The 27,407-nt window shown below is 42.6% G+C and overlaps 1 protein-coding gene across 8 annotated transcripts in view; it reads left to right on the forward strand.

Moving 5' to 3' along the window:
* The window catches only part of PTPRA (protein tyrosine phosphatase receptor type A), a 206,811-nt gene that overhangs the window by 133,447 nt on the left and 45,957 nt on the right, over positions 1–27,407 (forward strand). For 4 of the 8 annotated variants that reach the window (XM_061583497.1, XM_061583496.1, XM_061583498.1 and 1 more), the window contains 4 exons: positions 8,832–8,916; positions 13,023–13,385; positions 17,024–17,044; positions 25,156–25,176. In XM_061583497.1, coding sequence (XP_061439481.1) covers positions 8,832–8,916; positions 13,023–13,385; positions 17,024–17,044; positions 25,156–25,176 — 490 coding nt within the window. Of the gene's footprint in view, positions 1–5,038; positions 5,161–8,831; positions 8,917–13,022; positions 13,386–17,023; positions 17,045–25,155; positions 25,177–27,407 lie in introns of all 8 variants that reach the window. The other 4 variants (XM_061583495.1, XM_061583492.1, XM_061583491.1 and 1 more) reach the window with 4 other exon arrangements.

Raw genomic sequence — 27,407 nt, forward strand, 5'->3', positions numbered from 1 at the left:
GGGGGATCATAAAACGAACCTGGGGTGAGGTAGGCTGTCAGGATGCTTTATATGGCATCCTGGAGGACACTTGCATGGAGGAATGGAAAAATCTTACAAATTTGTGATTCTATCCCTGGATAAGGACATTTTGTTTTTTAATACAGATTCCTTGCTGTCAGGATCAGATTTCCAGACACCTGTGACTTTAGCGGTCCTGCTAACAAATCTGTATTTGTTCACTACAGATTTAGTACTAGCTGACACAATTCAGCAATCCAAACTGTCCGGAGTGACCCCAGATGATAGAAAAGGTGGACCTCCCTTCTTCTGAAGATATCACCAAAATAATATTTCATTATTTACCTTTGTGAATCAAAGTTTCCATTCCCAGTCTGTACATTAACAATTGTATATGTGATTATGAATTCTTTGGTTTTGTTGGAACTGAGGATAAGGGTAACGCTGAACCCCAAAAAGTGGGTTTTGAGGATGGTTTCAAAAGAGAAGAGCAATTGCTGCACATAGGTGTTCTAGGAGGCAGTTCATGAGTAGTACTGGAACTGTCAGAGGAAGCAGGAAGTGTTTTTGCAGTTGGGGTTGGTATTTAGGACTTCAGTATAAATGTTACAACATAAATTTTTGGTAACTTAATTTCCTTATCCCTTGTTGTCCTTCTGTGGTGTAGGCATCTTGATGGTTTTTTTTAACAATTATTCCATTCTGGCACAGACTCAAACATGCAAAAGTGGTGTGCACTTTAAAGTAGAGTAGCTTCTGAACTCCTTGTCTAGGAAAGCTGCATAGGTCTAAATCAGGGGTTTAGGGATGAAGGAACTGTTGCCATCCATGTTAAGAGTTTTTGGTATTGCAGTGGAGTGCAGAAACTAACTCAGTGAGCCATTACTGATTGAGAACAAAGGAAGAGAAGGGAGGAGCAGAGCCTGCAAAAACAACAGTTTAAATGAGGAATTAAGAGAAGAAAGACTAGGTTGCCTTTCTGTCTATTGCTCCCCACTGGTTCAGGTCACTTGTAACATGCACTGTTGCTTTACTCCCAACACTCCAGATGTTGTTGGGACCAACTCCTGTCAGTCCCAGCCAGCACGACCTTTGGTTGGGGTAATGGGAGTTGTGGCCCTCCACTTGTTGCTGGACTGTAAGTTCCCCATGTTTTCTCTAAATGGTCAGATCAGGATGATCAGGGTTAGAATACCAGCTTCCATTTTTGTCTCTGATCTGAAGTGATTTATGTGCTTGAACTCCCCACTGGCATACCCCCCACATGTAGTCATGCTACCTTTTTTAAAGCATTGGGAGAGATTTCTAGATCATATGTGGATAGAGGGGTTGGGGGGGAATATGGTACAACTCTGTCCCTTCCCCACAACTGGCAGCCAGATTTGCGGAGGGAACACTGCTAGAACAAAGGTTTCTTCTGGTGCTAATGCCAGAAACTAGGAAAATTAGTACCTGTTTACACTAGAATCAAGAATTGGAGTTCATTGTTTCAAGGCGGTTATCTTAGAAATACTCTCTTGAAACAAAACCTGCGACAGGGTTGTAAGGAGCTGAAAATTGAATTGAGTAAAATGAAGCAGGAGATTAAAGATATAGGGGTCCCTGTGAGAGAGGTGACCCTGGAAGGGGTCCCTGTGAGAGAGGAGACCCCGGAGATTGGAACAAACGTGGAACAGGAAAAAGATTTGGAGTCTATGGACTTTAGAAACAAAATCTATTGTTTGGAGACACAGGAGATTAAAGACATAGGGGTCCTTGTGAGAGAGGAGACCCTGGAGACTGGAACAGGGGTCCCTGTGAGAGAGGAGACCCTGGAGACTGGAACAGGGGTCCCTGTGAGAGAGGAGATCCCGGAGATTGGAACAAACGTGGAACAGGAACAAGATTTGGAGTCTATGGACTTTAGAAATAAAATCTATTGTTTGGAACTCAATGTTATCTCTGAAGAAATTAATGAAGATTCTAGAGATAAAGTTATCAATGGCATGGATAATCTTCTGGACTGGATTGATGTGATGGAGCCCAATATAGAGAAAATCTATGGAATTAACTGCAGCCATGTGACAATGGAAAAACTTTCAAGAGATGACCCAGTGTATTTTGAAAAAAAGAACAGAGATATGATTTTACAGCAGTATTTCAGCAACCTATTCAGAATGGATGGCAAGAAAATATTTGGGATAGAGGTAATTCCCATCAGACTCTTACTATATGACTATGGCTTTGACAGCAAGATTATTATGGAATACTGATAATGGAAGATTGGATACTGAAATTACTGGACTTAACAAGACTACTGAAGATGGAAGATGGAAAATGGAACTAATAGGGATAATAGAACAATGGCTACTGAAACTACTGAACCTAACAGATTCTGATGTGATGGATTAATTGAAATGTTTATTTTGACTATGGTTTTGACAATAAGATTATCATAATTAGTAATGAGATGGATTAATCGATATGCTTATCTGGAAAAAAAATTGATAGATATATTTCTTAAAGAATTGAAACCTCTCTTTGACTTTTTGTGGAAAGAATAAAGTAATGTTTATGAGATTTGATGATTAAGTAAGATAACTACTGGAGGAAAGTGATTTTATAATATGACTTAAGAGACAGGATTGTTATATATTATAGACTTATAACTGATTTGATCTTTGACAAATGGGAAGTCAATATTTTACTCTTTATTTTTTATTTTTGTTTTTTTTTTCTTCTTTTTTTTTTTGTTTAACTATTTTTGATTTTGTTTTTTGTCTTTGAATGTTTCATGATTTCGTCTTGTATGTTTTATGAAAATCTGAATAAAAACTATTGAAAAAAAAAAAAAGAAATACTCTCTTGAAATAACTGTAATCCACAAATAAAGAACATTCTAATTCAGCCTCCCCAGGCTGAGCTGACTGGGTGATGGGTGTTGTAGTCTAAAACATCTGGAAGGCACCGGGTTAGGGGAAATGGAAATGGTCTGCCTTCAAGTCAATTCTGACTTTTGGCGACCCTATGAACAGGGTTTTCATGGTAAGTGGTATTCAGAGGTGGTTTACCATTGCCTTCCTCTGAGGCTGAGAGGCAGTGACTGGCCCAGGGTCACCCAGTGAGCTTCATGGCTATGTGGGGATTCAAACCCTGGTCTCCCAGGTCATAGTCCAGCAGTCCAACTACTATGCCACAGATTAGGGAAGGCTTTCTTAATTGCAATCTCGGTGTGTGCTGCCATACTCAAGAGATTCAAACCCAATATTCACTTTCTGTTAGGGAAGCAAGCCAGCATAAGAGCCCAGAATAAATTGCATAGATTGAGCATGTTTGCATGAATTGCTTTTGTGTGTGTGTGTGCGTTTTTTAAAGGAGTTATTGCCCTTTTCCCGACAGAGGCTCCTATGCTTTCAACTGCAGCAGCTGCAGGCAGAAATTCAAGGGCTGTATTGGCCCCACATGACAGTATCTTTAAGCTGAGGAAAGCTACACCACTTCATATTTTTTATTTGAAAGTATAGAGCCTCTGATGGGAGGAGAGGTGAGAACTCTAAATGAAAATCATGTTCAGAGGAAAAAAGTGTGTCCTGAAATTTGAAAAAGTAAATGATTCATTTGCTGATGCAAAAATTCCTTTTTAAAAAAACAGTACTTGTTTCTGAACTGCCACTGAATTTGAGGTATTTGTAACATCTGGCTTGCACTATCTGCACTTGGAAGCATCAATGAATAAGCATCCTACATTTAAAACTGTTGCAGTTTAAAGAATAGCTAATCCATCTGTTTCACCTTGTTTCCGCAACATATATTTTGGGTGAAAGCCTGGTAAGTTGAAGCAGAGGGCCCACTAGGAGAGGTTATTGGGGTATGGGGGCAAGGTGCTATCAGTATGCTGATAACACCCAACTCTCTTTCTCTCTCAATTCCATGTGAATCAGGTAAGGTGGTGCAGGTGCTGGACCAGTGCCTAGAGGCAGTGATGAGTGAATGAGGACCAATAAATTGAAACTGAATCTTGACAAGACTGAGGCAGCATCGGTGGGTGTTTCTTGTCTTCAGGAAGTAGGGAGGCAGCCTGTTCTGGATGGGGTTGCACTTCCCTTGAAGGAGCAAGTTTGTGGCTCAGGGATGGTCCTAGATCCAGCTTTGTCACTGGTGGCCTCAGTGACAAGGATTGCCTAATTCCCAGATACAGCCAGTTCACTGGTTGTGTCCATTTCTGGACCATGATAACCTTGCCAAGTGGTCTGTGATCTGGTAACATTTGGGGCTGCTCTTGAAGAAAGTTTGGAGGATGCCCTAGGTGCAAAATGTTGCCACTTGGTTACACAAAGTCAGTCATATTACACCTCTTCTCAGCAATCTGCTTTAGCTGCCTATTTGATTCTGGTTTCTAGTTCAAGGTATTAGCTTATAAGGCCCTAAATGGCTTGACCCCAAATACTTGACTGAGTACCTCTTCCAGCTATGTGCCATCCTGGCAGTTGACATCCATGGAGTGTGCCCTCTGAGCAGTGCCTGGGTGGCATTGGCCTGGATGAAGGCCTTCTCAGTTGTGACACCCTCTTTACGAACTCCCAGCCTCTGGACATGTGTCAGGAGTCTTTATTTCAGTTTCACAGGTTGCTTAAGACACACCTCTTCACTTGGGTCTTAAAAGCTTTCAGACCGCTGATTTATTGAGCAGTCTCTTAGGAAGTATTATCTGGCTGCTGTTGGGTTTTTTAAAAAACATTTTGGCTATGTTGGTTTTAGTTCCACCTGTTTCATCTTTTAATTTTTTATTTGTGAACCACTCTGTGATTTTTTTTATGAAGAGCAATATAGAAATGAAATAATAAATGTAGATATCAATCTGCCTGTGGCTTATGGGCAAGACGTATCGCATTTCTCTCCTTTCCCACTTCATAGGATTTAGTCCACTTGCCTATTTGATTATCCTGTTCTTCAGGTATTGCACAAGTGTGTGGTAGTACTACTATTGCTAAAGACGTGGAGAAAAGATCAGTCTAGAACGGTGGCATGTAACAAGTGTGGGGAATCTTTGGCCCTCTAGATGTTGCTGAACTGCAACTCCTATCAGCCCCAGCAAACATGGCCGATGACCAGGGATGATGGCACACAAGGATGTTCACCGTAGTGTCGCCAGGTGATGATCACAAATATTCAGACATGAAGGCAAGTAAATGTACATTAGCTTCAGCACTGGTTGAAAGGTATAACAAATATCCTGTGATTATTGCAAACAAAGCATAACATGAATAATGTGGACCTAGTTTAATTGTTCTCAGTATCTTTGTGTGGCCTTTCTTGTTTTTCCTTTTGGTTTGGTCCTTGAACTCAGTGGCCTGGTTTAAGGGTACTTTGCTAAAGCCAGGGCTTGTGTTTCTTGAATAGCAGTCTTCCACGTGTCATGGCAAACCATTTCAAAAGCAGTTTTCTGATGGGGCAGTGGAGGGTCTGCCATCCAAATTAAAGCATCAAAAGTTGCCCTGGGCACATCCTGGCTCTTGGCCATGCCTAAAGTAGCACTTTGGGTCCCAATCAGTATAAATAATAACTCCTGATTAGTAAAGCAATATTGGGGAATAGTTGCACAGCTCTGTTGTCAGAGGAACAAAGAAACATAAATATCCGAACAGATAACTGTAAGCAGATTCTTGTTGTAATGCTTGGATTTTCCAAAGAGTTGTATTCTGGGTGATGTATTCTGGCTTGTCATGCAGGACAAACAAAGTGTCAAGACATCCCATGGCTAATTCTGTATGTAATAATAATAATAATAATAAATAATAATAAACTTTATTTATACCCCACCCTTCTCCGATAGGATTCAGAGCGGCTTACAGTTAAAAACAACATCATTAAAACATACAAAATATATTATTAAAAAGAATTAAACTATGAGAAAAATTAAAACTATAAATATAGGTTAAAAGCAATGAACAATTTAAAATAATAAAATTATATAATATGATCACCAAGCCTAAAAGACATAATTAATCCTAGTCATTCTCCATCCCAAATGCCCGCTGAAACAGAACAGTTTTTACTTGTCGCCGGAAAAACGGCAAGGAGGGAGCTGATCGTATCTCACTCGGGAGGGAGTTCCACACCCTAGGGGCGGCCACCGAAAAGGCCCTATCTCGTGTCCGCATCATATATGCTTGTGAAGGTGTGGGGAACACAAGAAGGGCCTCACCTGATGATCTCAGATCCCGGACAGGTTCATGTAGGGAGATATGATCTGTCAAATAGTCTGGACCTGAGCCGTATAGGGCTTTATAGGTCAAAACCAGCACTTTGAATTGTGACCGGAAACGAATTGGCAGCCAGTGGAGCTGTTGTAGCAAGGGGGTTGTATGGTCCCTGTAACCAGCCCCAGTTAGCACTCTGGCTGCAGCTCTTTGTACCAATTTAAGTTTCCGAACAGTCTTCAAAGGCAGCCCCACGTAAAGCGCGTTACAATAGTCTAAGCGGGATGTGACCAAGGCATGCATCACCCAGGTCAGATCAGGCAGGTCCAGGAACGGGCGCAGCTGGCGCACCAGTTTTAATTGGGCAAATGCGCTCCTGGATACAGCAGCAATCTGGGCCTCCAGATTCAAAGCTGAGTCCAGGAGTACACCCAGACTGCGAACCTGAGACTTCAGGGGGAGTGCAACCCCATCCAGCATCGGTTGAACCCCTATTCCCTGATCTGCCCTCCGACTGACCAGGAGTACCTCTGTTTTGTCAGGATTTAATCTCAACTTGTTTGCGCTCATCCAGTCCATCACTGATGCCAGACACTGGTTTAGGGCCTGTACGGCTTCCTTGGCTTCAGGTGGAAAAGAGAAATAGAGTTGAGTGTCATCAGCATACTGATGGCACCAAACCCCAAAACCCCGGACAGTAGTGAGATCTTGGAGTTTGTAGGGTTCATGCTTCCCTCATTGGTCCTAAAGATTCTTGACAGTTGATTAAGAGCCCAAATAGATGTCATTAGAAGATGTGGCAGGGCGGTCATTTTTAAAATTTATTAGGAAGCACACGAGGGCCCAATTTTCATCAAGACTGTAGTGTGCAGGGAGGTGAGCTGCTGCTGCTCCTCATTCTCCTCCTCCTCATTCAGCAGCAGTATTAGTCTGGGTGAGAAAAGCTGTTTGTGGGAGGGGGCAAGTTTAGTTGGGAGCAGGGCTGTGTGTAGATGGAAGGATTCAGCTTCCCTTTGCTGTATGCTATAGTCTTGATTATGTATTTAGCACTGCATCTAGTTTGGCCCCAAGATCTCCCTTCAGATTGTTTCATTTCTTCAGGAAAAAAGCTGTCTGGATCTGGGAGGATCTTGTAGCTTGGGTAGTGTGTTCAGGATTTCTATGACTTCATTCTTGTCTGTGCATCCAGAGGTTGGGAAGGGCCTGAGCTGAAGCAGATAGAAACAAAGTACAATAACAGCAGCCATTACAAGAGAGTTGGCCAAGTTGTAAGCACAGATGTGCTCCTTTGGCAAGCAGTGGTTGACCCTGCAGGAAATTATCCAAAGAGAAGTTGGTGAACCCAGTGGAACGGCTTATTATGAGGCCAAAAGACCTCCAGTGTTTTGTAACTTGCCTTGTTGGTTGGTGTCCTCTTGAAAGCCATCAGAAAGCTTTGTTTTGATGGGAGATGCTAATATTCTGCTTTGGTTCTGCACTGGGTCTCTCAAGAGAAACATGGGTGGTATGCAGTGCTAGTCCTACTCAGAGTAGACCCATTTAAGTTAATAGACATGACTAACTTAGGTTCATTAATACCAGTTGCTAGAAACCGCAGGAGGGTGGAATGCTGTTGTACGCAGGTTGTGCTTGCAGGATTCCCATAAGCCTCTGGTTGCCCACTGTGAGAACTGGATGCTGGACTCAGTGGGTCATTGGCCTGATCCAGCAGGCTCTTGTTATTGTATTGTGTTGTTCTATGGTAGCTCTCAACATTCATAAGGCGGAATCTCTCCCAAAGACACAGCAATTATTTGTTTAAAGCTGTGAGAGGCAATTCAGTTGGCAGCAATTGTAGCTGTATTTGGCCATGGCAACAAGCAAATGGGGAAAAAAGGGATATCATGGGTATATAGGGTGAACAGTTTGCTATATTGTAGCATTGGTCTGTCGCCACTGCTCCCAACTGGCAATTTCCCCCAGTTATGCCAGAGGTAAGTTCAGCTGTTAGACATTGTTATAAACTAGCTAAGTGATGTGCCTAATTTCTGTTGTGCTGAAGTGAAAAGGTTGAAGTAGGCCTTTTAATGGTTGGGATGGCAGAAAGATGGACAGGGTAGATGTGCCGCTTTTGTAACAAAGCGCTAAGGCTATCACAAAGCCTAATCATGTGGGGAATGTATGGCTGGCTGTAGGTCATCCCTCCCTTCTGCTGTGTAAAATGCCATCTTGGTTCACTAGTCTCACATTTCCAACAATCCAGCATAGTAGGACAATATTATTATTATCCCCATAGTTAGATGTAGGAGGTGCTGAGGTTAAGGTAGTGGCTTGCCTAAAAAGCCTTCAGTAAGTTCATGGCTAAGAAGAGAATTGAAATGGGGATTCCTGGGGCTGCATCTCATACCTTGTGCTCTGCCCTACAAGGGTCCTTATTCTGAATGTTGCAATTCCCTGGTACATAATGGAAGCACTACTTTTTATAACAATCTCTGTCAAATATGATGGATATCAATGGTTAGGTACCTCTGATGGTAGTTTCAATGCCATCCTGGGCTCCAACTTGGAGGAAGGGCGGGATATAAATCTATGAATGAATGAATGAATGATGGGAATGCTTATTTGGATTGTTAATGAAGCCATTCTGTTTCATTTCTCTTCCCCACCCCTCAGGCCAACATGGGTTCATGCTTCCTTGTCATCCTCGTCATCAGCAGCTGCCTGACATGCCTGGGAGCAGCAGCCAACATGACCACAGGTAAAGCAAATCAAATCAAATCAAATTTTATTATGCAGTCAATGACCCACAATACAAGCGATTTAAACAATTATCCCAACAAGTTAAAACTCAATACATTATCAACAATAATGCTTTGTTTAAAAATTTGAACTAGCACCGTTTCCTTTTTCGTAAAATCTGAGCTATACAAAGAAACTTCGCGACTGATTCAGTAATGGCCTTATCCTTGTCGGATAGAAGGTAATGCAATAGCCACTCAATAGGTCTACCCAGGAAAGTTTTAGTAATTGGGAGGATCAGTTTGATACGAGCATCCTTGTATAACTCACAGACAAATAAAACGTGATCGATGGTTTCAGTCTCCCCCGGCTTACAGAAACGCCTTTCCTGGGGAATTCCCTGGAAACGGCCAACAAGAATCGCAGATTGGAGGCAGTTAAATCTGGCTCTAGTGAACAAGAATCTATATTGCGATAGAATCAATTTTTCGAGGTAGGCCGCAGGATTTGGGAAGAGGAAACTCAGACCAAAATAAAGCGGTGAACATGATGTTCGTGCACCGGACATTGAGTACTGCAGGTCTATGTCCCTAATCCGCTGGCCAATGATGTGATTTGCTACCTTCCAGTCCCAAGTAGTCAGAAGATCCAATGAGAGGCCAAGACGCTTTATCTTCTCATTGAAAATTTTGGACCAGGAACTTATAAAGTAATCTCTCCATATAAGATGTAAATACCCTAGAGGGGGTCCTGTATAGGCCACTTTAGACCAAAATCTAAAGGCCAGGAGCCTGGCTGAACACTCAATTGATGTAAAACCCACTTCGAGTCGAAGTCCCGCAGCAGATGCACAGCGTGGCAGCCCAAATGTGGAGCGCAAAAAGTGCGAAAGTACTGCCTCAACTTTAGCGCTGAAACTCGATACCCATATAGGGATGCCGTATAAAAGCTGCGGGAGGATTTTTACTTTAAATATTTGAAGGGCAGCTGGAATGTATTGGCCACCCCTGGTGTAATAGAAGTGGGTGGTAGCTTTAGAAGTATTATTGGCAGATGAGAGTGCAGCCTGTATATGAGCAGACCAGGAAAGTGAAGAAGAGAATATAATTCCAAGATATCTATATTGCCTGACCTGCTCAATCTTCTGACCTTCTATACTCCATGGCTCTTTTGAAAACCTATGTGAGAATATCATGATTTTTGATTTAGCATAATTGATGGTAAGTAGGGTTTTTTTTACAATATAATGTAAAAACACGTAAGAGACGTTTAAGGCCAACTTTCGAATAAGATAATAGGACCGCGTCATCTGCATAAAGCAGTATGGGGCATCTCACCTCTGCCAATTTCGGGGAATGGAGATTATCTGCAAGGCAGTAGCTGCTCAGGTCGTTGAGAAAAAGATTAAAAAGGGTGGGAGCCAGGACGCAACCTTGGCGCACCCCTACATTGACAGGAATAGATTTAGTAAGACCATCATGTGCCCCACATCGGACATGGATCGAGGTGCACTGATAGAGGCAATTTATCAGATATAAAAGTCGCTTATCTATTGAGGTCTGTGACAGTTTGGCCCATAATAGATCTCTAGGGACCGAGTTGAAAGCCGTCTTGAGGTCCATAAAAGCGGCGGAAAGCAGGTAAAGCATGTATGGCATTTTCAGCTTGCTCTTTGAACATAGTGAGGGAGGAAGGGACATGACTACTTTCCCAGTGCAGACAAAATTTTCCAAATCCCCCGTTCATGCTTAATACTAACCAGGATTGCCCTTATAACAATGGTTTGTAAACCTGTCTCAGACCATGATTTGTGAGAGCAATCCTGTTTGGCATTAACTGTGGTCAGAATCAGTGCAGACTGGTTAAGGCAAGCCATGCAAAGGAGATGAGGGGTTCAGAGGGCTGGAAAGAGAGCACACAAACTGGCGGCACACCTCAGTCTGTTTCCCTTAAGAATTTGCCTGTGTGATTTGCGTCTTTGTTGCAGTCACACTTTACATTTTTAGGTATATACACACACTAAGGCATACACTTTTAAAAACATAATTTGTGAAGATTCTTTATGCCTAGTATGGGTTTGTGTTCTTTTACTTGATTACTGTAACACACTTTATGTGGGGCTCCCCTTGTATCTGGTCCGGAGGCTTCAACCAGTGCAGAATGCAGCAGCCAGAGTGCTCACAGGAGCAGATAACTGGCAACATGTCACTCTGCTGCTGAGAGAACTGTACTGGTTGCCAGTTTCCTACTGGGCTGGGTTCAAGGTACTTGTGTTAATTCACAAAGCCCTAAACAACTTGGGCCCGAAGACCCTTAAGGACAGTCTGATTCCTTATGCTCCACCTTAATCATTGAGATCTTCTGATGGGGCACTTTTGGTGGTTTCCTATGCCCCTGAGGTACTATTTGCCTTCTCCAGGAACCGAGTGTGGCAGGCCCTGTCCTGTGGAACTCCCTACCAATAGAGGTTTGACAGGAACCATCTCTTTTTCTTCTATAAGTTGTTTTTTTAAAAAACCTGTATTGTTTAGACTCTTATTTATACAGGCCTTTGCAATTTGCATTTTCTCTTTTTAACCAATCTACATTTATTGATGTTTTGATTTTTTTAAATTATGTTTTTATGTTTGTTCTTACTAGTTTTATCTTTATATGTTTTATTCCGCCATGATATCTCCTGATGAAAGTGTGGATTATAAATATATAAATAAATAAATAGATGTCAGGCTTGACAGATCTACTTCGTTTTTTACTAGATCCCCAAGATCTATCAATCAGAGCCAAGTGCAAAAGACCAACAGAATGAAAGAACAGGATGCTTCTGAGCATAGGAACATGTGTCAGTAACAGAACTGAACAGAGCACAGGCCTTTCACATAGCCCAGTTAGCTTTTTTCATTTCAGCAGCCTAATTTCGGTGGCAAAATCATTTTGTTGTTGCTGTTGTTAAATAATTAGGAGTTTGAAACCTGGTTGATCTACTGCAAATCATCCAGAGATCTACCAGTAGATCCTGATACATCTTCTGCCCACCCTTGTTCTAATGTGGTAGGATTGAATAGGATATGTGAACGTGTGCACTGTTTGGGTTTAGGGTGGATTTAATTTAATTAAAGTCAGTCACTAGAAAAGGCAATAATGCTGGAAAAAACAGAAGGGAGTAGAAAAAGAGGAAAACCAAACAAGAGATGGATTGATTCCATAAAGGAAGCCACAGACCTGAACTTACAAGCTCTAAACAGGGTGGTTCATGACAGATGCTCTTGGAGGTCGCTGATTCATAGGGTTGCCATAAGTCGTAATCGACTTGAAGGCACATAACAACAAAAATCAATTATTTAAAACATTTTGGTTCATTAATTTCTAGTACATTTTTTATTTTAAAGAAAAAAGTGATGTTGTAATAAATATCTTAAGTAACTGTTAAAGTGCCCAACATTACAACACTGCCATTGAAGAAGAGAGTCCATGGAAGGTGACTTTCTCTCTCCTTCATTCTGGCAGCCTCAGGACTCCCCTGAAACACCTTTCCTGCGGGTCAGGTGGGCTGGGGAGGAACAGAGAGGTTGCCAAAAATTGGACAAAGACACCAGCCATGAGCCACCATCTGCCCACTCCCTTCCACCAGTGCTTCTCTGGATCCAAGCCTGCATATTTTTAAAGCAGGCATTAGTTTCATATCATAAGGAAACAAGACTGTTGGGACTTTGGCATCAAGCAGTGCCACTTCACAAAAATAGGGAGACAACACAGCTCTATTCTGTATTATGTGCAACCTTTTTAATAATTCTAGATGGGTTAGGAAAGGTACCAGCAGAGACTGTGTTTATTTTGGATGGGTGGGAGAGATGTGCTGCAGAAATATAAGAGCCTGATCCTTGGAAAGTCTTGGCTCATGTTAAGTTTTCCGCACTCATGATGGGCAACATAGCACTAAAAATTTACATGCTCCCTTCCATGAATGTTTGTTTGGCTTGTAAGTTTATATTTGTTGGTTTGGGGTGAAATAAATCTAATTCTTAAAATGGGAGGCCTTCCTTGTTGTGGGGAAATCTGATGCTCTTGCATGTGGCGGGGAAAACAACTTATCCTGGCAATTCCCTTTTGTTCCTTTACTTCTTCTAGTGCTACCTTTGATGGGTTCTCCCTTGCCCACGAGTACCATGATAACTGTCAAGACACAACCAGCTAGCAGGAAGCCCACGGTGCCCACCAGTAGGCATGCTACTTCTCCAACAGTGTCTTCTGTTGTGGTATCAAACCATACTACTCCTGCAGCGATAGACTTGCTGCCTACCATGACCATCAGCTCTCCAGGCACAGAAGCTACAACTTTGCAGGCCACTCTGCCCACTTCTGGGCCTCCCTCCCTCCTGCCAAATGCCACATCTTCAGTTCCACACACGACTGCTGCAAATGCAGACCTGGTGACTGTGGAGACCAACACCACAACAGCAGTAACTACTCCAGAAGCCCCTGGCACTTCAAGTAAGGAAGAGCTTTATTGTGTTTCATTTCCTCCTTTGCATACATCATGATCAGTAGCTTATGTGTTTAGTAGCCTCTGTGAGTAGTGTGTGACATATTTCAGTTTCTTTATCTGTAGTAAACTGACATGATTCACTAGAAAAGAGAATAATGCTGGGGAAAACAGAAAGGAAACCACAGACCTGAACTTACAAATCTGAACAGAGTGGTTTATAACAGATGCTCTTGGAGGTCACTGATTCATAGGGTCGCCATAAGTCGCGATCGACTTGAAGGCACATAACAACAACAACAAAACTGGTTCTGTCCTGGATTTTTTTTTCTGGTGTCGCATCACCTTCTTCACTTAGAGTCTCTGCTTAAAGTATGCTAAAATGTCGGGGAACACATTGAGGAGCCTGCTTTAGATCCCCAAAATTAGACTAGATAATTTGTCCAGCTCTAAGATTCTTTGAACGCTGTTGTGTGGTCCACAGTTTTCGTAAATTGCCCCAGACATACTGAAATGGATTAATGCTAGTAGATGTTTTTGAGGTTGGACTGTTCTTCAGTTAATTTAAAGTTGTCCCCTCACAATTGTTGCATTGCTCCAGATCAATTAACTCAAATGGAGCATTACTTTAAGGCTGTCTTCTCAAGTTCATTTAGCAAATCCTTGCATTGTTGCACTTGTTCTACCAGATTTACTAATCTGGAGTGCCATTCTTGCTTTGTTCTCTCACTAATATCACCATCAAAGTGAAGCTTACACTGGTGCCTGTAGGCTGCACAGATAGGTGCTCATTCAGTACTGTCGTGTTTTTGTGCCATAGTGGCACTGAAAAGTTCAGGAACTTTTGTTGTTGTTGTTTTTCTTTTGGCAGTACAGTCCATGGAGAAAGATGTGATCTGTCTGTGGTTTGAGGTGGGGTGGGGGTTATCCCATGTAAAACTCAGGCAAATGCAAGACAACCCAGTTTAATTCTACTGAATCAGTAGAATTGGGTGCCTCTTAGGCCTGAAGCAGCATTTAAAAAAAAAGGTATAGGGGAGCACTGGAGGCACCAGGGGATTCCTTCTATTTGCCCACCTCTACAGCTTGTGCTGGCCTGAAGTGGCTCCCCCCCCCCAATGTTTTGCTAATGTGTGGGAAGAGGCACCAGATCAGATGGGTCTTTCCCACTTGCTTTCCTGCTTTGTACTGGCAGCAGACGCTGGCCATGGAAACTTTTTTTTCTTTTGCTGAAGAAAAATGGAAATGGACTGTCTTCAAGTCAATTCCAACTTATGGCAACCCTATGAATAGGGTTTTCATGGTAAGCAGTATTGAGAGGTGGTTTACCATTGCCTTCCAAGGGGATGCTAAAATCAGTAGGGTGGGACAGCCACCATCACCACCTTTTGCGTTGGGCAGGGGTTTGCCAGACAGCTGCTGGTTTGCCCACCGCCCACCTTCCTTCTTCCTCACCCCAGCCACCATCCAGTGAGAACACCTCTCTTGCCTTCCTTCAAGGAAGGAGAAACCTGGATGTGCAGAAGAAGGGGTGTGTATGTATGTGTGCTTGCATGCAAGAGAGAAAGGGGATTCTCCATTCCAAGAGAAGCCTGAGTGGCAAGAGACTGGCTGGGGGATGGGGGTGGGAGGAAATGGTGGAGAGTTTGGTAAAGGAGACTTCTCTGCTCCGTTGCTAAGAACTGCTGCTGTGGCCAGAACAACGCTTCTCATTTGCTACCGCTTTCTGCTTCAGAGGATGCTGCTCTGCTTCGGTCTGCCCCGCTCTCACTTTGGCTGAGTTTTAAAAGGACCTCCTCTGGCTGTCTTTTCTCCCATCACTTATCTTTCTTCTCTTCCCCTCTACCCTGTGTGTCTACCCCCCTCCAACTTTCCTTTGCCTTCATGATTCACCACCAGTCTTGGACCAAAAGGGTGGTTCTTCTCTTGCTGGGAGTATAGATTTGGGGAGGGGAGAAAGGGATGCAACTTGGCATATGCTTCTCATCGGATTTGGCAAGATGGTGTTTTTATTTTCTAGTGTCTGTCAGTGTGTGAGAGAGGCTGAGCCAGACTTCTATAAGTGATGGCTAAGTGGGGTCTGAACCTGGGTTTCCTTGGTCAGCTGACAATTCAGGGCTCTTTCCTTTTCCATGGAATCTGAGTAAAAGATTTGTGGGTGAGCAAAAGCATCAGCAGCAAATGCAGACTAACACCCCTGTGCTACTCTGGTACCTCCCCCCCCATCCTCAAAAGCTAGCAGCAAATGCATATGAATGTCCCTGCGCTGCTATGGCACCTTGTGCCCCAAGTTAGGAACATAGGGTGCCACTTTAAACCGAGTCAGACTCTTCATCCATCTGGCTCAGTACTGCCAACATTGGCTGGCAGAGGTTGTCCAGGTTTTCAGGCAGGGAGTCTCCCCCATCTTAACTGGAGAGACCGGGGATTGAACCTGGGACCTTCTGCATGCAAAGCAGGCACTCTACCACTGAGTTATGGCCCTTCCCCATGTTCAAAAAAAAGCAGGAGGGCCGACGACCCAAAGCACAAGCAGGCGAGCGGCCAGGGAAAGAATGCATCATTTGTATGACGGTATAAGATTACATCTCAAAGGCTGGAAGCTGGTTATGTATGTTTGTGTATATATACGTACATGCATACATACAATGAACACTGTATCGTCATAGTGTTTTACAAGGAAAGAGAGTGTGTCAGAGCTCTTGTCTTCTCCCTTGTGGATTGTTGAGAGAGATTGGGGTGCGGTGAGGGTCTTACTCCCAACCAGCTTTAACCTAAAGATGTGAGGCTTGATCCTGGTGTCTCATTAGAATCTGTTCACTGGCATCAGTTTATACAATTATCAGAATCAAGTGCCAAAGTTGATATTGGACTGTCTTATTACAGGGGTGGTGGGGAGGGGATTGCAGGTTTGTTCATAGTACATAGAAAAGTAGCTTGAGGAAAGGTTAAGTCAGGTCCCTTCTCCCGGACATGCAAACTTTCTGCGTGCAGAGTTTAACCCATGCAGAGGGTTTGACCTATGCAGCAAGCGTGCACACAAACCCCTCACATCCTGAAGAGGAATAGTCAAGGAAAAACTTCATTCTGCTAATTGCATATCACCCTTAAGAAGTTGGTCTTAAGTCACGGGAGCATGTGTTTGGCCATTTCTTGCGAGTAGACACTCAAGTAGTTGAGTCACAATTGAATCATAGGAATGACTTGTGGAACAGCAGCTTTTGAATTTGCCACCCCAAAAATAGCTTCAGGTGCTTCAGTGATGAAAACCAGACCTTACAGTTACTTGAATGGGTGGTTTGGTAAGAGCCTTGCTGGATCAAGCCAAAGGCCCATTTAATCCAGCTTCCTGTTCTCACAGTGGCCAGCCAGATGCCCATAGGGAAGCCCTTGAGCAGGACCCAAGCGCAATAGCACTCTCGCCACTTGTGATTCTCATATTAAGGGAAGTTTTCATTCTAACTGATGTAAGCATTTAAGCATCCTCCCTATAGGTAATGGAATGAGCTGTAATAAAGAGGATTGAGGAAATGCTTCGCAGAAAAATGAAAATGAACCTAAATTTAATTGTGGGTGTGGGGAACTAGTGATGTTGCATTTTGAAGATTATTCACTAATGCTCCCTCTGTGTACATTCTGCTTTTAGCTGAGATAACAAAAAAAGAAGGTAAGCATATTTCTTTACATTTCTCTCTCCCCCCCCCTTTGACCTAAAGATTTCTGTCAATGGATTTGTTTGCACATAACACTAAGCCAAACCTTGAATTGGCCTAACTGTTCTGGCTCTTGGGGAGAAGATTTCAAGCTGCTTTGTTCCTCCCCAGTCACTTTAACTCACCGTGACAGCTAAGTCAGTGTTTGGCTTAATGTGATGTGGTTAAGCATTCTTCCCCTTAATCACAATCTGTAGTCAAAGTTTGTTCTTGGGTACGGATCATGGTTAAGAAAAGGAGAAGATGAAATGTTTTGAGCTTCTCAAAAGATAATCAAAAGCTAAATTAGAAAGCTTCAGAAAGTCAGTGTTGTTCATAGGTTGGTGCAAGGAGATCAAAGGAAAAGGGAGGAGCAAAGCCATGTGGGCTTACAGCATATATTAAAGAAAAGGCAGGGTATAAGTGTAATAAATAAATAAAGTTCCTGCAGATTTTTTTAAAGAAGGTTAACTCACACAGTACACATTGGAAGTTGCATAAGTAGGTGTAACACAGCCTTTCTCATTGATCTGTCTGGGAAAGAGTAGGAGGGCACTTCAGATGAATAGGTACAAACTAAAGGGAATGGTATGTTTGTACATTTTTTCTATATGTATTTTGGGGGAAATGGTAATGGTGGAGATTGGTGCTGCATTCGAGGTTGAGACAGGTGACCTTTTGAGTCATTCAGTCCATCAAGTTAACATTAATTTTAACTTGGGCCACCTGAAAGCCAAGCCCTGCTTTATGGGATTTATCTCCCAGGGGGATAAATGGCATTAAAGTTTGCTACGCTACAGGCCAACATTTGCTGTATCTCAGTCCATTAGAACATGTTTTAATTGGCACTGATATTCAGATGGAAGGATTTGTTTCCTGTCTCAAAGTAGCAACATGCCACTGATGCAACATTTTGCATCCTTACACCAAGAGGCAAGAGATGTTTTATGGCCAAGTGGCACCCTTTTTCACTAGGTCCTGCTGGATCTAGCAAGTGAGGATAGCATTGGTATCCCCCATTCTCCTAGCTGGCTTCTTATCGCCCCTTTCTCTACAAGTCCATATTCAAAACTGGTCTGGTAACTGGTGGAAGAACAGGAAGGGAGTGTGAATAAGAGGACAGCTCTTGCAATGGAGGGATGTAAGAAGTAGGCTATCCGATGGATCTGGTTGGGACAAGTGCTTTTGATCTTGTTCATAGATGGACTAGAGTTAGGCGTGAGCTGTGAGGTTGCCATCACTGGTCCAGATGACACCAAATTATGCAGGGGAATAAAAACAAAAGGGTATTGTAATGAAACTCTTCAAAGTGGGGAATGGGCAATCAAAGGGCAGAGGAGAATCTGTGTTCATTAATGTGAAGTGATGCCCATCTTCGGACATTGTACGTACCCTGAAGGAATCTGAACTGGCAGTGACTGATTAGGAAAAGGATCTTGGGGTCATGGTGGATAGCTCAATGAAAGCACTGAGCCAGTGTGCTGCAAGCTGTGAAAAACGTAAAATCCATGCTGGGAATCATTAGGCAAGGGGGAAGACATTCAGGACAGCCAAAAGGAAGCACTGCACAGAGTACAGAGTTAAACAACATAATTTAATTCCAAATTGCTGATAGCCACCTACTTAGATTGCTTTTAAAAGCAATTAGACAAATCAATGGACTCTAAAGCTATCAGTGGCTACTGGTATCAGAGTTATTATGCCTCCAAATACCAGTTGCTGGGGAACAGCTACAATACAATAATACAATACAATAAATTTATTACGGTCATAGGCCAGCAAGTAATAAAACGTTTGTACAGGCAGAGTTTATCATTAAAAGCTGGGTTTAAAGTAAAGCCTAAAATTTCTTTAAAATACTGCATACACAATATTTCTGGTAAAAAATTTAAGATCGGCATCTCATCCGGCGTTATTTATTTGACAGCATAAGATACCTTAATGTATCTTTGGGATTGGTTTTAAAACAGAATTCTTCAGCAACTTAAGGGAACTATATCCTGAGTCTAAATAAGACTTATACAGGTTGGGAAGCTGGATGGCGACAGCGCAAAAATAGGCTACCTTGGTTGATACATAGGCATTACAATCTGACAGTAAATAGTCTATCTGTAGGGTTTCATCTTTACCAGAGCTTCCTGGAAGAATAGGAGTGATTAGAGCTGCCCGAGAGTCTCGGTAAAATGGGCATTGTAGTAGGACGTGGTCAACCGACTCCACTGTGCTGTTGTCGCAAGGGCATGCCCGTTTAGCTAGTGGGAGTTTCTTAAATCTACCCTCTAAAAATGCCGAGGGTAATATATTAAATTTTGCAAGAGTGAATGCTGATCTAAATTTAGGGATTGTCAGAGTAGACAGATATCGGGCAGAAGTGAACAGTTGAGTATTATATCTAAGACCAGAGCAGGAACATACTGCAGCTTGAGCTAAGTGCGTTTGCAGTTCGATATCATAAATTCTTTGAGCAATAAAAGTTTTGGCTTTGGAATAGTCTAACGTCAGGATCATAGATGGAGAGGAGCCTAATGAATGTAATGTAGCTGTTAAGGACTTTTTTCATCTTGAACAGAAGGTATCAGTTAGCGTTAGTGGGGCTAATCCTGAAGGTGTATAAAGCAATTTTAGCCATAGGTTGGTTTTAAGCAACCTTATGCGTGCCTTCATTGTAATGAGCTCCGCTTCTAGCCATAAAATTACATTAGGTATACATACAGGAAGGAATACCAAAAATCGATCTTAGGAACTTAGTCTGTACAGTTTCTAAGGGCGCATAGTTATCATAGATGCCAATTTGTACACCATAAAGTAGCTGAGTAATGATTTTGGTCTCAAAAATCTGGATGGCAGAAGGGATATGTTGTCCTCCTTTATTATAGTAAAAGGAGAGTAGAGCCCTTGCAGTTCTATGTGCATTGTCAGTGGCATTTTTTATCTGCATTCACCATGATCCTGTGGAGTGAAATATCATTCCAAGATATTTATAGGACATGACTTGCTATACTGGGTGGTTATTAATCTGCCATCGATGTACTTTCCTTCTAGTAAAGACCACAACTTTTGATTTATCATAATTGATCTCAAGAAGTTCTTTTCTGCAGTAGTTAGCAAGGCCATTCAACAATCGTTTCAACCCCACTGGTGATAGAGAAAGGAGGACCACATCGTCAGCATAGATGAGAGACGATATAGGCCTGTTAGACAAAGTAGGATGGTGAGTATCTATTGATGTTAAAGTTGTAGCCAAAGTATTGATATATAGGTTAAATAACAAGGGAGCCAGCACACATCCCTGTTTGACACCCTTGTAGGTTGGGATGGCCCTGGAAAGATAGCCGGCTCTGTTATATCTAATACACAAATAGGTGGATTCGTATAAACAGCGTATTAGTGCGAGCAAGCGTCTGTCAATAGTAGTGGACTCTAGTCTCTCCCAAAGTTTATGTCTTGGTACCGAGTCAAAGGCTGCTTTAAAATCGATGAAAGCTGTGTAGAGGGATCCTCCTGTCAGCGATGAGTATTTTTCTATCAAATGTTGTAGGACCAAGCCATGGTCCAGCGTGGAACGGCCAGCTCTAAATCCTGCCTGTTCTTCGACCAAGATGTTTTCTTGTTCCATCCATGTTAGTAATTTCTTGCATAGATGATTGACGTAGATTTTACTGATAATATTAAGCAGACTGATCGGTCTATAATTAGCTAGATCTAGTTTGTTACCTTTTTTATAAATGGGGATGATTATTGCGAGGCCCCAGTCATCTGGAATAGAGATATCAGAGTCTATACAGGTAAATAGAGAAGCTAGGGCTGGCGCCCACCAATCCACATTGGTTTTAAAGGCCTCAGATGGAATGTTGTCTGGACCAGGTGCTTTGCCAGGTTTTAATTTGGCAATTAAGTTTATAATTTCTTTAGTCGTAACAGGGGGCCATTCTGGAATATTGCGATTATTTATCTTAAGTGAAGGGTGGCTTATTTGGTCGCTAGCATAGATTTTGGTGAAGTAATCTTCCCAGGTATTCACGGGTATATGATGCTCCAGGGTAACTGAGTGCTTGGGCCATCCTTTTGCCACCATTTTCCAAAAAGTAACTGAGTCCTTGGTTCGAGATGCTTTCAGGAGTCTTTGCCAGTCTTCTTTCTGTGCTGTGATCTTTTTAACTTTTATTAGTTGTTTGTAACATTTCTTCTCTGCCAACCAATTTGTTAATAAAAGTGGGGAGTTGTCCCTATACTCTTTATATTTTGTGATAAGAAGGTTCTTTTTAAGTACGCATTCATGGTCGAACCAAGATTTCGAGTGGTGGACAAGTCTAGAAGTCTTGGGCGCAGAGTTAGAAAACGAGTTTTTTGTAAAGCCTGAAATAGTTGGAAAAAGGTAGCAAGAGCAGAATCTGCCGTAGTTGCAGCTGTAAGAGCTTGGCGCAGTGAGAGATATTCATCGGAATTTAGCCGCTCTTTAAAATCCATTTCTAAGGAGGGCATCCATCTTATTCGTGTTACACATCGTTGAAATTCACCAACTCGACTTGGTTTTTGCTTAGCGTACCTAATTTGGTTGTCACAACGCAAGTTGAAAATTAGCGGTAAATGATTGCTTTCGGGGCGATCGTCCACTTGGCAGGAAGAAACGGCGTGAAAAAGTTCTTGGGAAATTATAAAATAATCTATAGTAGAAACTCTTAATCCAGATAGAAACGTGAATTCTCCATTTATATCTCCATCCACTTGTCCATTTACCACCGTCAGGCTTAGTTTATTCACCATTTGCATCAGGTATAGCCCAAGCAAATTGGTACCTTGGTCTTTTGACTGTCTGTCTGGGGTATCCAAGATTCCCTCTGTTGTTGGTATAGGTTCTTTGAAGCGAGCGTAGAGGACTTCATCCCTCGGACCTATCCTGGCATTAAAATCTCCCACGAGGATCACCATAGCATCCGGGTATGTTGCTGACTGCTTATCAATATATTCCTCTAGTCTCGTCAGCACGGTTTTCGCTAGTTTATTTTGTCGGCAAGGGGGTATGTATATGTTTATGAACAACAACCGGGTCCATTTAACGTTAATCATTATCGAAGTTGCAAGGCCTGCGAGGGGGTTTAGATTGGTGATCGATGCTCTTAGGCCAATAGTAATAAGTAGAATCAATCCCCCTTTAGGACGCCCACCTTTAGTGCTTGGAGTTGCAGGCAATTTATGTGATGTATACCCATTAAGATAAATTTCGTCACGAGTCCAAGTCTCCTGTAAGAGTATAATGTCATGTTTTTGGAGATAGCCCAAAAAGGATGGGTCAGAGGATTTGTTTTTCCATCCAGAGATGTTCTAGGACAGGATTATTAGTTGTGACTTAGAATGTTCAGATACTTGTCAGGGTGTTATATGTTGAGTGGGTAGCAAGTTCGACATTATCATTAAAGCAGATGGAAGCTCCATAGATGGTTCTAAAGGGGTTATTTTCTCTAAGATAGGGTCAGTTCTACTGATGTTCGATATTATTAGTTTCGATATATTCGGTGAGCCAGTCTTAGGGTTGGTTGTTTTCTGAGGAGACCCCTCTTCATTTTCATTAAGCCTCCTCATATCTGTCCATGAAGAGGCTCCACACCTGGGCTGCTTCCACTTTGTGAGAAGGCAGTGTTTTCTGATTATTAAGAGTCCTTGACAAGTTCAGGGCCACTAAATTCATTTCTGCAGCGATCTGGATGGGGCGAACCGTTATTGTGGGTTCAGATGTTTCATATGCGGTCTTCAGTGGTTCTGTTTGATGGTCAGCCTTCAGGATCTTCGAATCGTCCCCTTCAAGGTGTATTGATTCATTATCTCCCTTGTGCATAGGTAAGGACAGTCTGTTTTCAAGGAGGATTTTTAAGTTGTTAAGCCTTGATATAATTTCCATCTGGGCCATTAATGATAAGGCAGAAAAGGAATTTAAGAGCATTTGTTCTTCTTCAGTGAGAAGTATTAATTCCTTTCGATTCTTCAACTTTGTTTGGGGCTCTGAAAGTCGTGGGCTGGATACCTGAGGGGCGAGATCACTGTCGTCGGTTTCAAGATCGATGAGATTTATTTCTGGAGTTTCAACAAAGTTTATCACTTTTTCCTTCTCGCCAATCAGAAAGTGGGGGAGTAGAGATTGGGGTGGTGCCTTATTCATAAACAGTCTTGATGTAAATATACCCCTATCATGTAGCCCCTTTCTATTATCGTAAAGCAGTTTGGCTTTATAAGAATCATTAAAGGTCACTATCAATCGCGCGTTAACATAATTATAAAATAAGTATTCAATTTTCTGTACGTCTTCAATAGTAATCTGTTCGGGAGTGGAATTTCCGAGGGTTGTTAGAAAATGGATCTTCCGTTCTTTTTGGGAGGAGAAGCCTTTGGGTTTAGGATAGTTTGATAGTACCAGTTTACAATTATCAAGTACTAAACGCCATTTTGGGGGCTTCAGAGTTGTTCTCAGTTGTGGTGGCACAGTCCGTCGCAGGGCTTGTTGGTCCCCCTCCTGCTGGGTAGGATAGAGGTTAGTCGAAGCGGGCGGCAAAGGGATTGTATGATAATTGAGGGTCAAATTCTTATTTACCCTCTGGTTTTGTTTTGGCTCTGGTTGTTTAGACTTAGATGTCTTATTGATAGCTTTCTTATTAAGTGATGGCTCCTCCCACTTTGAGGCGGTATCCAATAATTTAAACAGTTTTTGAAAGAAAAGTCTATTGGAAATTTGTCAAATTTTTGTGCGTTTAATATTTTTTGTTTTCTTAATCGTCCTATTCGTCTTTAAATATTTGCGCTGATTTGTTGTCGTTTTCCTCTTGGATAGATTTATAGTCCTTGGAGTTAAGTTTTTGAGTTGTTTGGGTTGCTTAGATTGTAGGGGAGTAGTTGAAGAGTGAGGCCCTGGGTTCACGGTCTCACCTGTACATCTAAAATTTAAGTATATTTGTGTCAATGAGGTCGGTAGTTCATTAGTTTCGGCCAGAAATACTTTTATATGCTCAATTTCTCTTGCAATCATAAAAATCCACGGTTCGATTAATGATGCAGATCCTTCTTGTGGGGCGCATAAATTCTTTGTTGCCCCTCTATGTGTTGGCAAATCATACAGCTTAGTGTCTAAATTGCTGTCCCCCCCGGAATAGTCTGAGGTATTTGGGGGGTGATTAAGGCTTGGTCTTGGTTCTTCAGATCCTGCAGTTATTCCATTGTTCGTGTTCGAGTTGGTTATAGCTTGCCAATTCAAATCTTCCGCTCTAGCTATTTCTTGTGGCAAGTTTGTATTCGTCGAAGTATAAACATCTGTTTGTATTCCTTGAGTTTTATCTAAAGACCATTCCAATATTGGGAGTGAATGCTGAGGATAATCTTCTGCTAGCTCTTTATCTTTCTTTCTTTCTTGTATTTCTCCAGTGCACTCCTTTCGGGGGTAATAATGAGTGATTTTTACTTGTTTAGAACGGTCTTTTCTGTGGGTCAGCTCAAGTGTAGGAGCAATCCCCCGGGTCCTATAATCATTTCTGGTAAAGACCATATTTTGGCACTGTCTCTTTAAGAGTTATTAGAGAATTTCAGAATGAGTGGTAAAATTCGGAGCCCTTTCAGTGGCAGATAACTCAGGGTAATTAATCTTTCGTACATATCTTGCCGCAGCCTCTAAATGCTTTGTAAGCGTTATTACCAGAAGGTAAGTGGTAGAATTTATGATGTTTACTTACTCGATACAGCTTGAACATTGACGAACGCAGAGGAGCGAACCTCTTCAGTATTAGCTGTCGGAGGAAATATAAGAGGTGAAAGTAATCTTCCAAGGTCAGCAGTCACTCCCCGTAGCCGTAAAGATGTCATAGGGATCTTGGCAGTTAGTAGAAATTTGCCCTTAGAATAAGGGAAAATGTTGTTAAAGTGCAGAGCTCCTGAGTACACGTCCTCCTAGGTCGCCATCTTGACAGCTACTTCCCTCATGTCCTCCTCTTGGCCTTGGCCTCCATGGGAAACAGGTTGCTGGACTACATGGGATTTGGCCTGATCCAGCAGGACTCTCCTTATAGTCTTACCTGTGGTTTGTTTGTTTTTTTCTTCATTTATGCAGGTGATATTGATACCAGGCGAGGTAAGGTCTTACTCTTAGCCATTTTTTTTGCATGTACAATACAAGTTCCCTGGTTAACAGCTGTGTTTTTGTCATTATTTTCAAATGTTGCATTTGATTTATCAAAATGGCATCTCTTGTGAATTTCTTATGATTTCCTAGTCCAGGGCTTGCTTGTTTTACATTGCACTTTTCTGCTTTCTGGAGGAGCTCATAACAGCATGCATTACGGTATCTGATTTTACCCTCGCAAGAACCCTTGGAGGTTAGTTAGGTTAAGAGGGACACACTGAGGATCACCCAGTAAATTTCATGCCAGAGCAGGAATTTGAACCTAGGTCACTCTCTTAAAAACTACAATACTTTTATCCACTACACCAGCCTTTCCCAACCTGGTGCCCTCCACATTTTTTGGACTACAGCTCCCATCAGCCCCAACCAGCACTGCTTTGTAGTCCAAAACATCTTGGAGAAGGCTGCACTATGAATGCTGGTTTGATCTGACAACCTGGTTCACTCTATTCTTACGAAGTATTTACCTCAGATTTAGAGAAAACAGCATCTGTTAGGAAGTCACTTTGGTACAGCCCTGCAACTTCCTGCATACACATTGTATAGGTAGTCAGTCTGTCCACTCTTTCTGGAGATGCCCTTGGCATCCATGTCCTGGCAAAGATAGGAAGGCATTCCTTGCTATCTTATCCAGGCTTCAGGGACCCTTGAGCAAATGGGAATGATACAAAGGGCTGTCATTTAGCCAGTGCTGTGGCATGGGGTTTCATTAGTACTAAACCCTGAGAACTGGAAAGAGCCTGCTTCTTCACATGGGTTTCATGTGCACAGTATTTATTTATTTTATTTATTTATTTATTTATTAAATTTATATACCGCCCGACTAGCGATAGCTCTCTGGGCGGTGAACATAAAATAGTATAAAAATACAATGAATAACAAAATAATATTAAAATACAATCAACAATACAATAAACATTTTTAAAATTAGATCAATGTAACTTAAAATGCTTCAGAGAATAGGAAGGTTTTGACCTGGCGCCGGAAGGAAAGCAGAGTCAGCGCCAGGCGTACTTCCTCAGGGAGACTGTTCCATAGTTCGGGGGCCACCACTGAGAAGGCCCTAGATCTTGTCATCACCCTCCGGGCCTCCCTGTGAGTTGGAACCCGGAGGAGGGCCTTCGTAGCAGAACGTAGTGCACGGGCCGGTTCATATCGGAAGAGGCGTTCCGCAAGGTATCGTGGTCCCGCACCGTATAAGGCTTTATAGGTTAATACCAACACTTTGAATCTAGCCCGGGAACATATTGGCAACCAGTGCAAGCTGGCCAGAACAGGTGTTATATGCTCGGACCGCTTGGTCCTTGTCAGCAATCTGGCCGCCGCATTTTGCACTAGTTGTAGCTTCCGAACTGTCTTCAAAAGTAGCCCTACGTAAAGCGCATTACAGTAATCCAAACGTGAGGTTACCAGAGCATGTACCACTGATGTAAGGTCCTCTTTACTCAAATAGGGACGTAGCTGGGCTACCAACCGAAGTTGGTAAAACGCATTCCTAACCACCGAGGCTACTTGAGCCTCAAGTGAGAGGGAAGAGTCTAAAAAGACTCCCAGACTACGAACCCGGTCCTTTAGGGGGAGTGTAACCCCGTCCAGGACAGGGTATATATCCACCATCCGATCAGAGAACCCGTCCACCAACAGCATCTCAGTCTTGTCTGGATTGAGCTTCAGTTTGTTAACTCTCATCCAGTCCATTGTCGAGGCCAGGCAACGGTTCAGCAAATCGACAGCCTCACCTGAAGAAGATGAAAAGGAGAAGTAGAGCTGCGTGTCATCAGCATACTGATGACAACGCACTCCAAAACTCCTGATGACCTCTCCCAACGGCTTCATGTAGATATTAAAAAGCAGGGGGGACAAAACTGACCCCTGCGGGACTCCATATTGGAGAGCCCGCGGTGTCGAGCAATGTTCCCCAAGCACTACCTTCTGGAGACGACCCGCCAAGTAGGAGCGGAACCACTGCCAAGCAGTACCTCCAACTCCCAACTCCGCGAGCCTCTCCAGAAGGATACCATGGTCGATGGTATCAAAAGCCGCTGAGAGATCAAGGAGAATCAACAGAGTTACACTCCCTCTGTCTCTTTCCCGACATAGGTCATCGTACAGGGCGACCAAGGCTGTCTCAGTGCCAAAACCGGGCCTAAAACCCGATTGAAATGGATCTAGATAATCGG

The sequence above is a fragment of the Rhineura floridana genome, chromosome 9 (genome assembly GCF_030035675.1).
Source record: "Rhineura floridana isolate rRhiFlo1 chromosome 9, rRhiFlo1.hap2, whole genome shotgun sequence".
Lineage (NCBI taxonomy): Eukaryota > Metazoa > Chordata > Lepidosauria > Squamata > Rhineuridae > Rhineura > Rhineura floridana.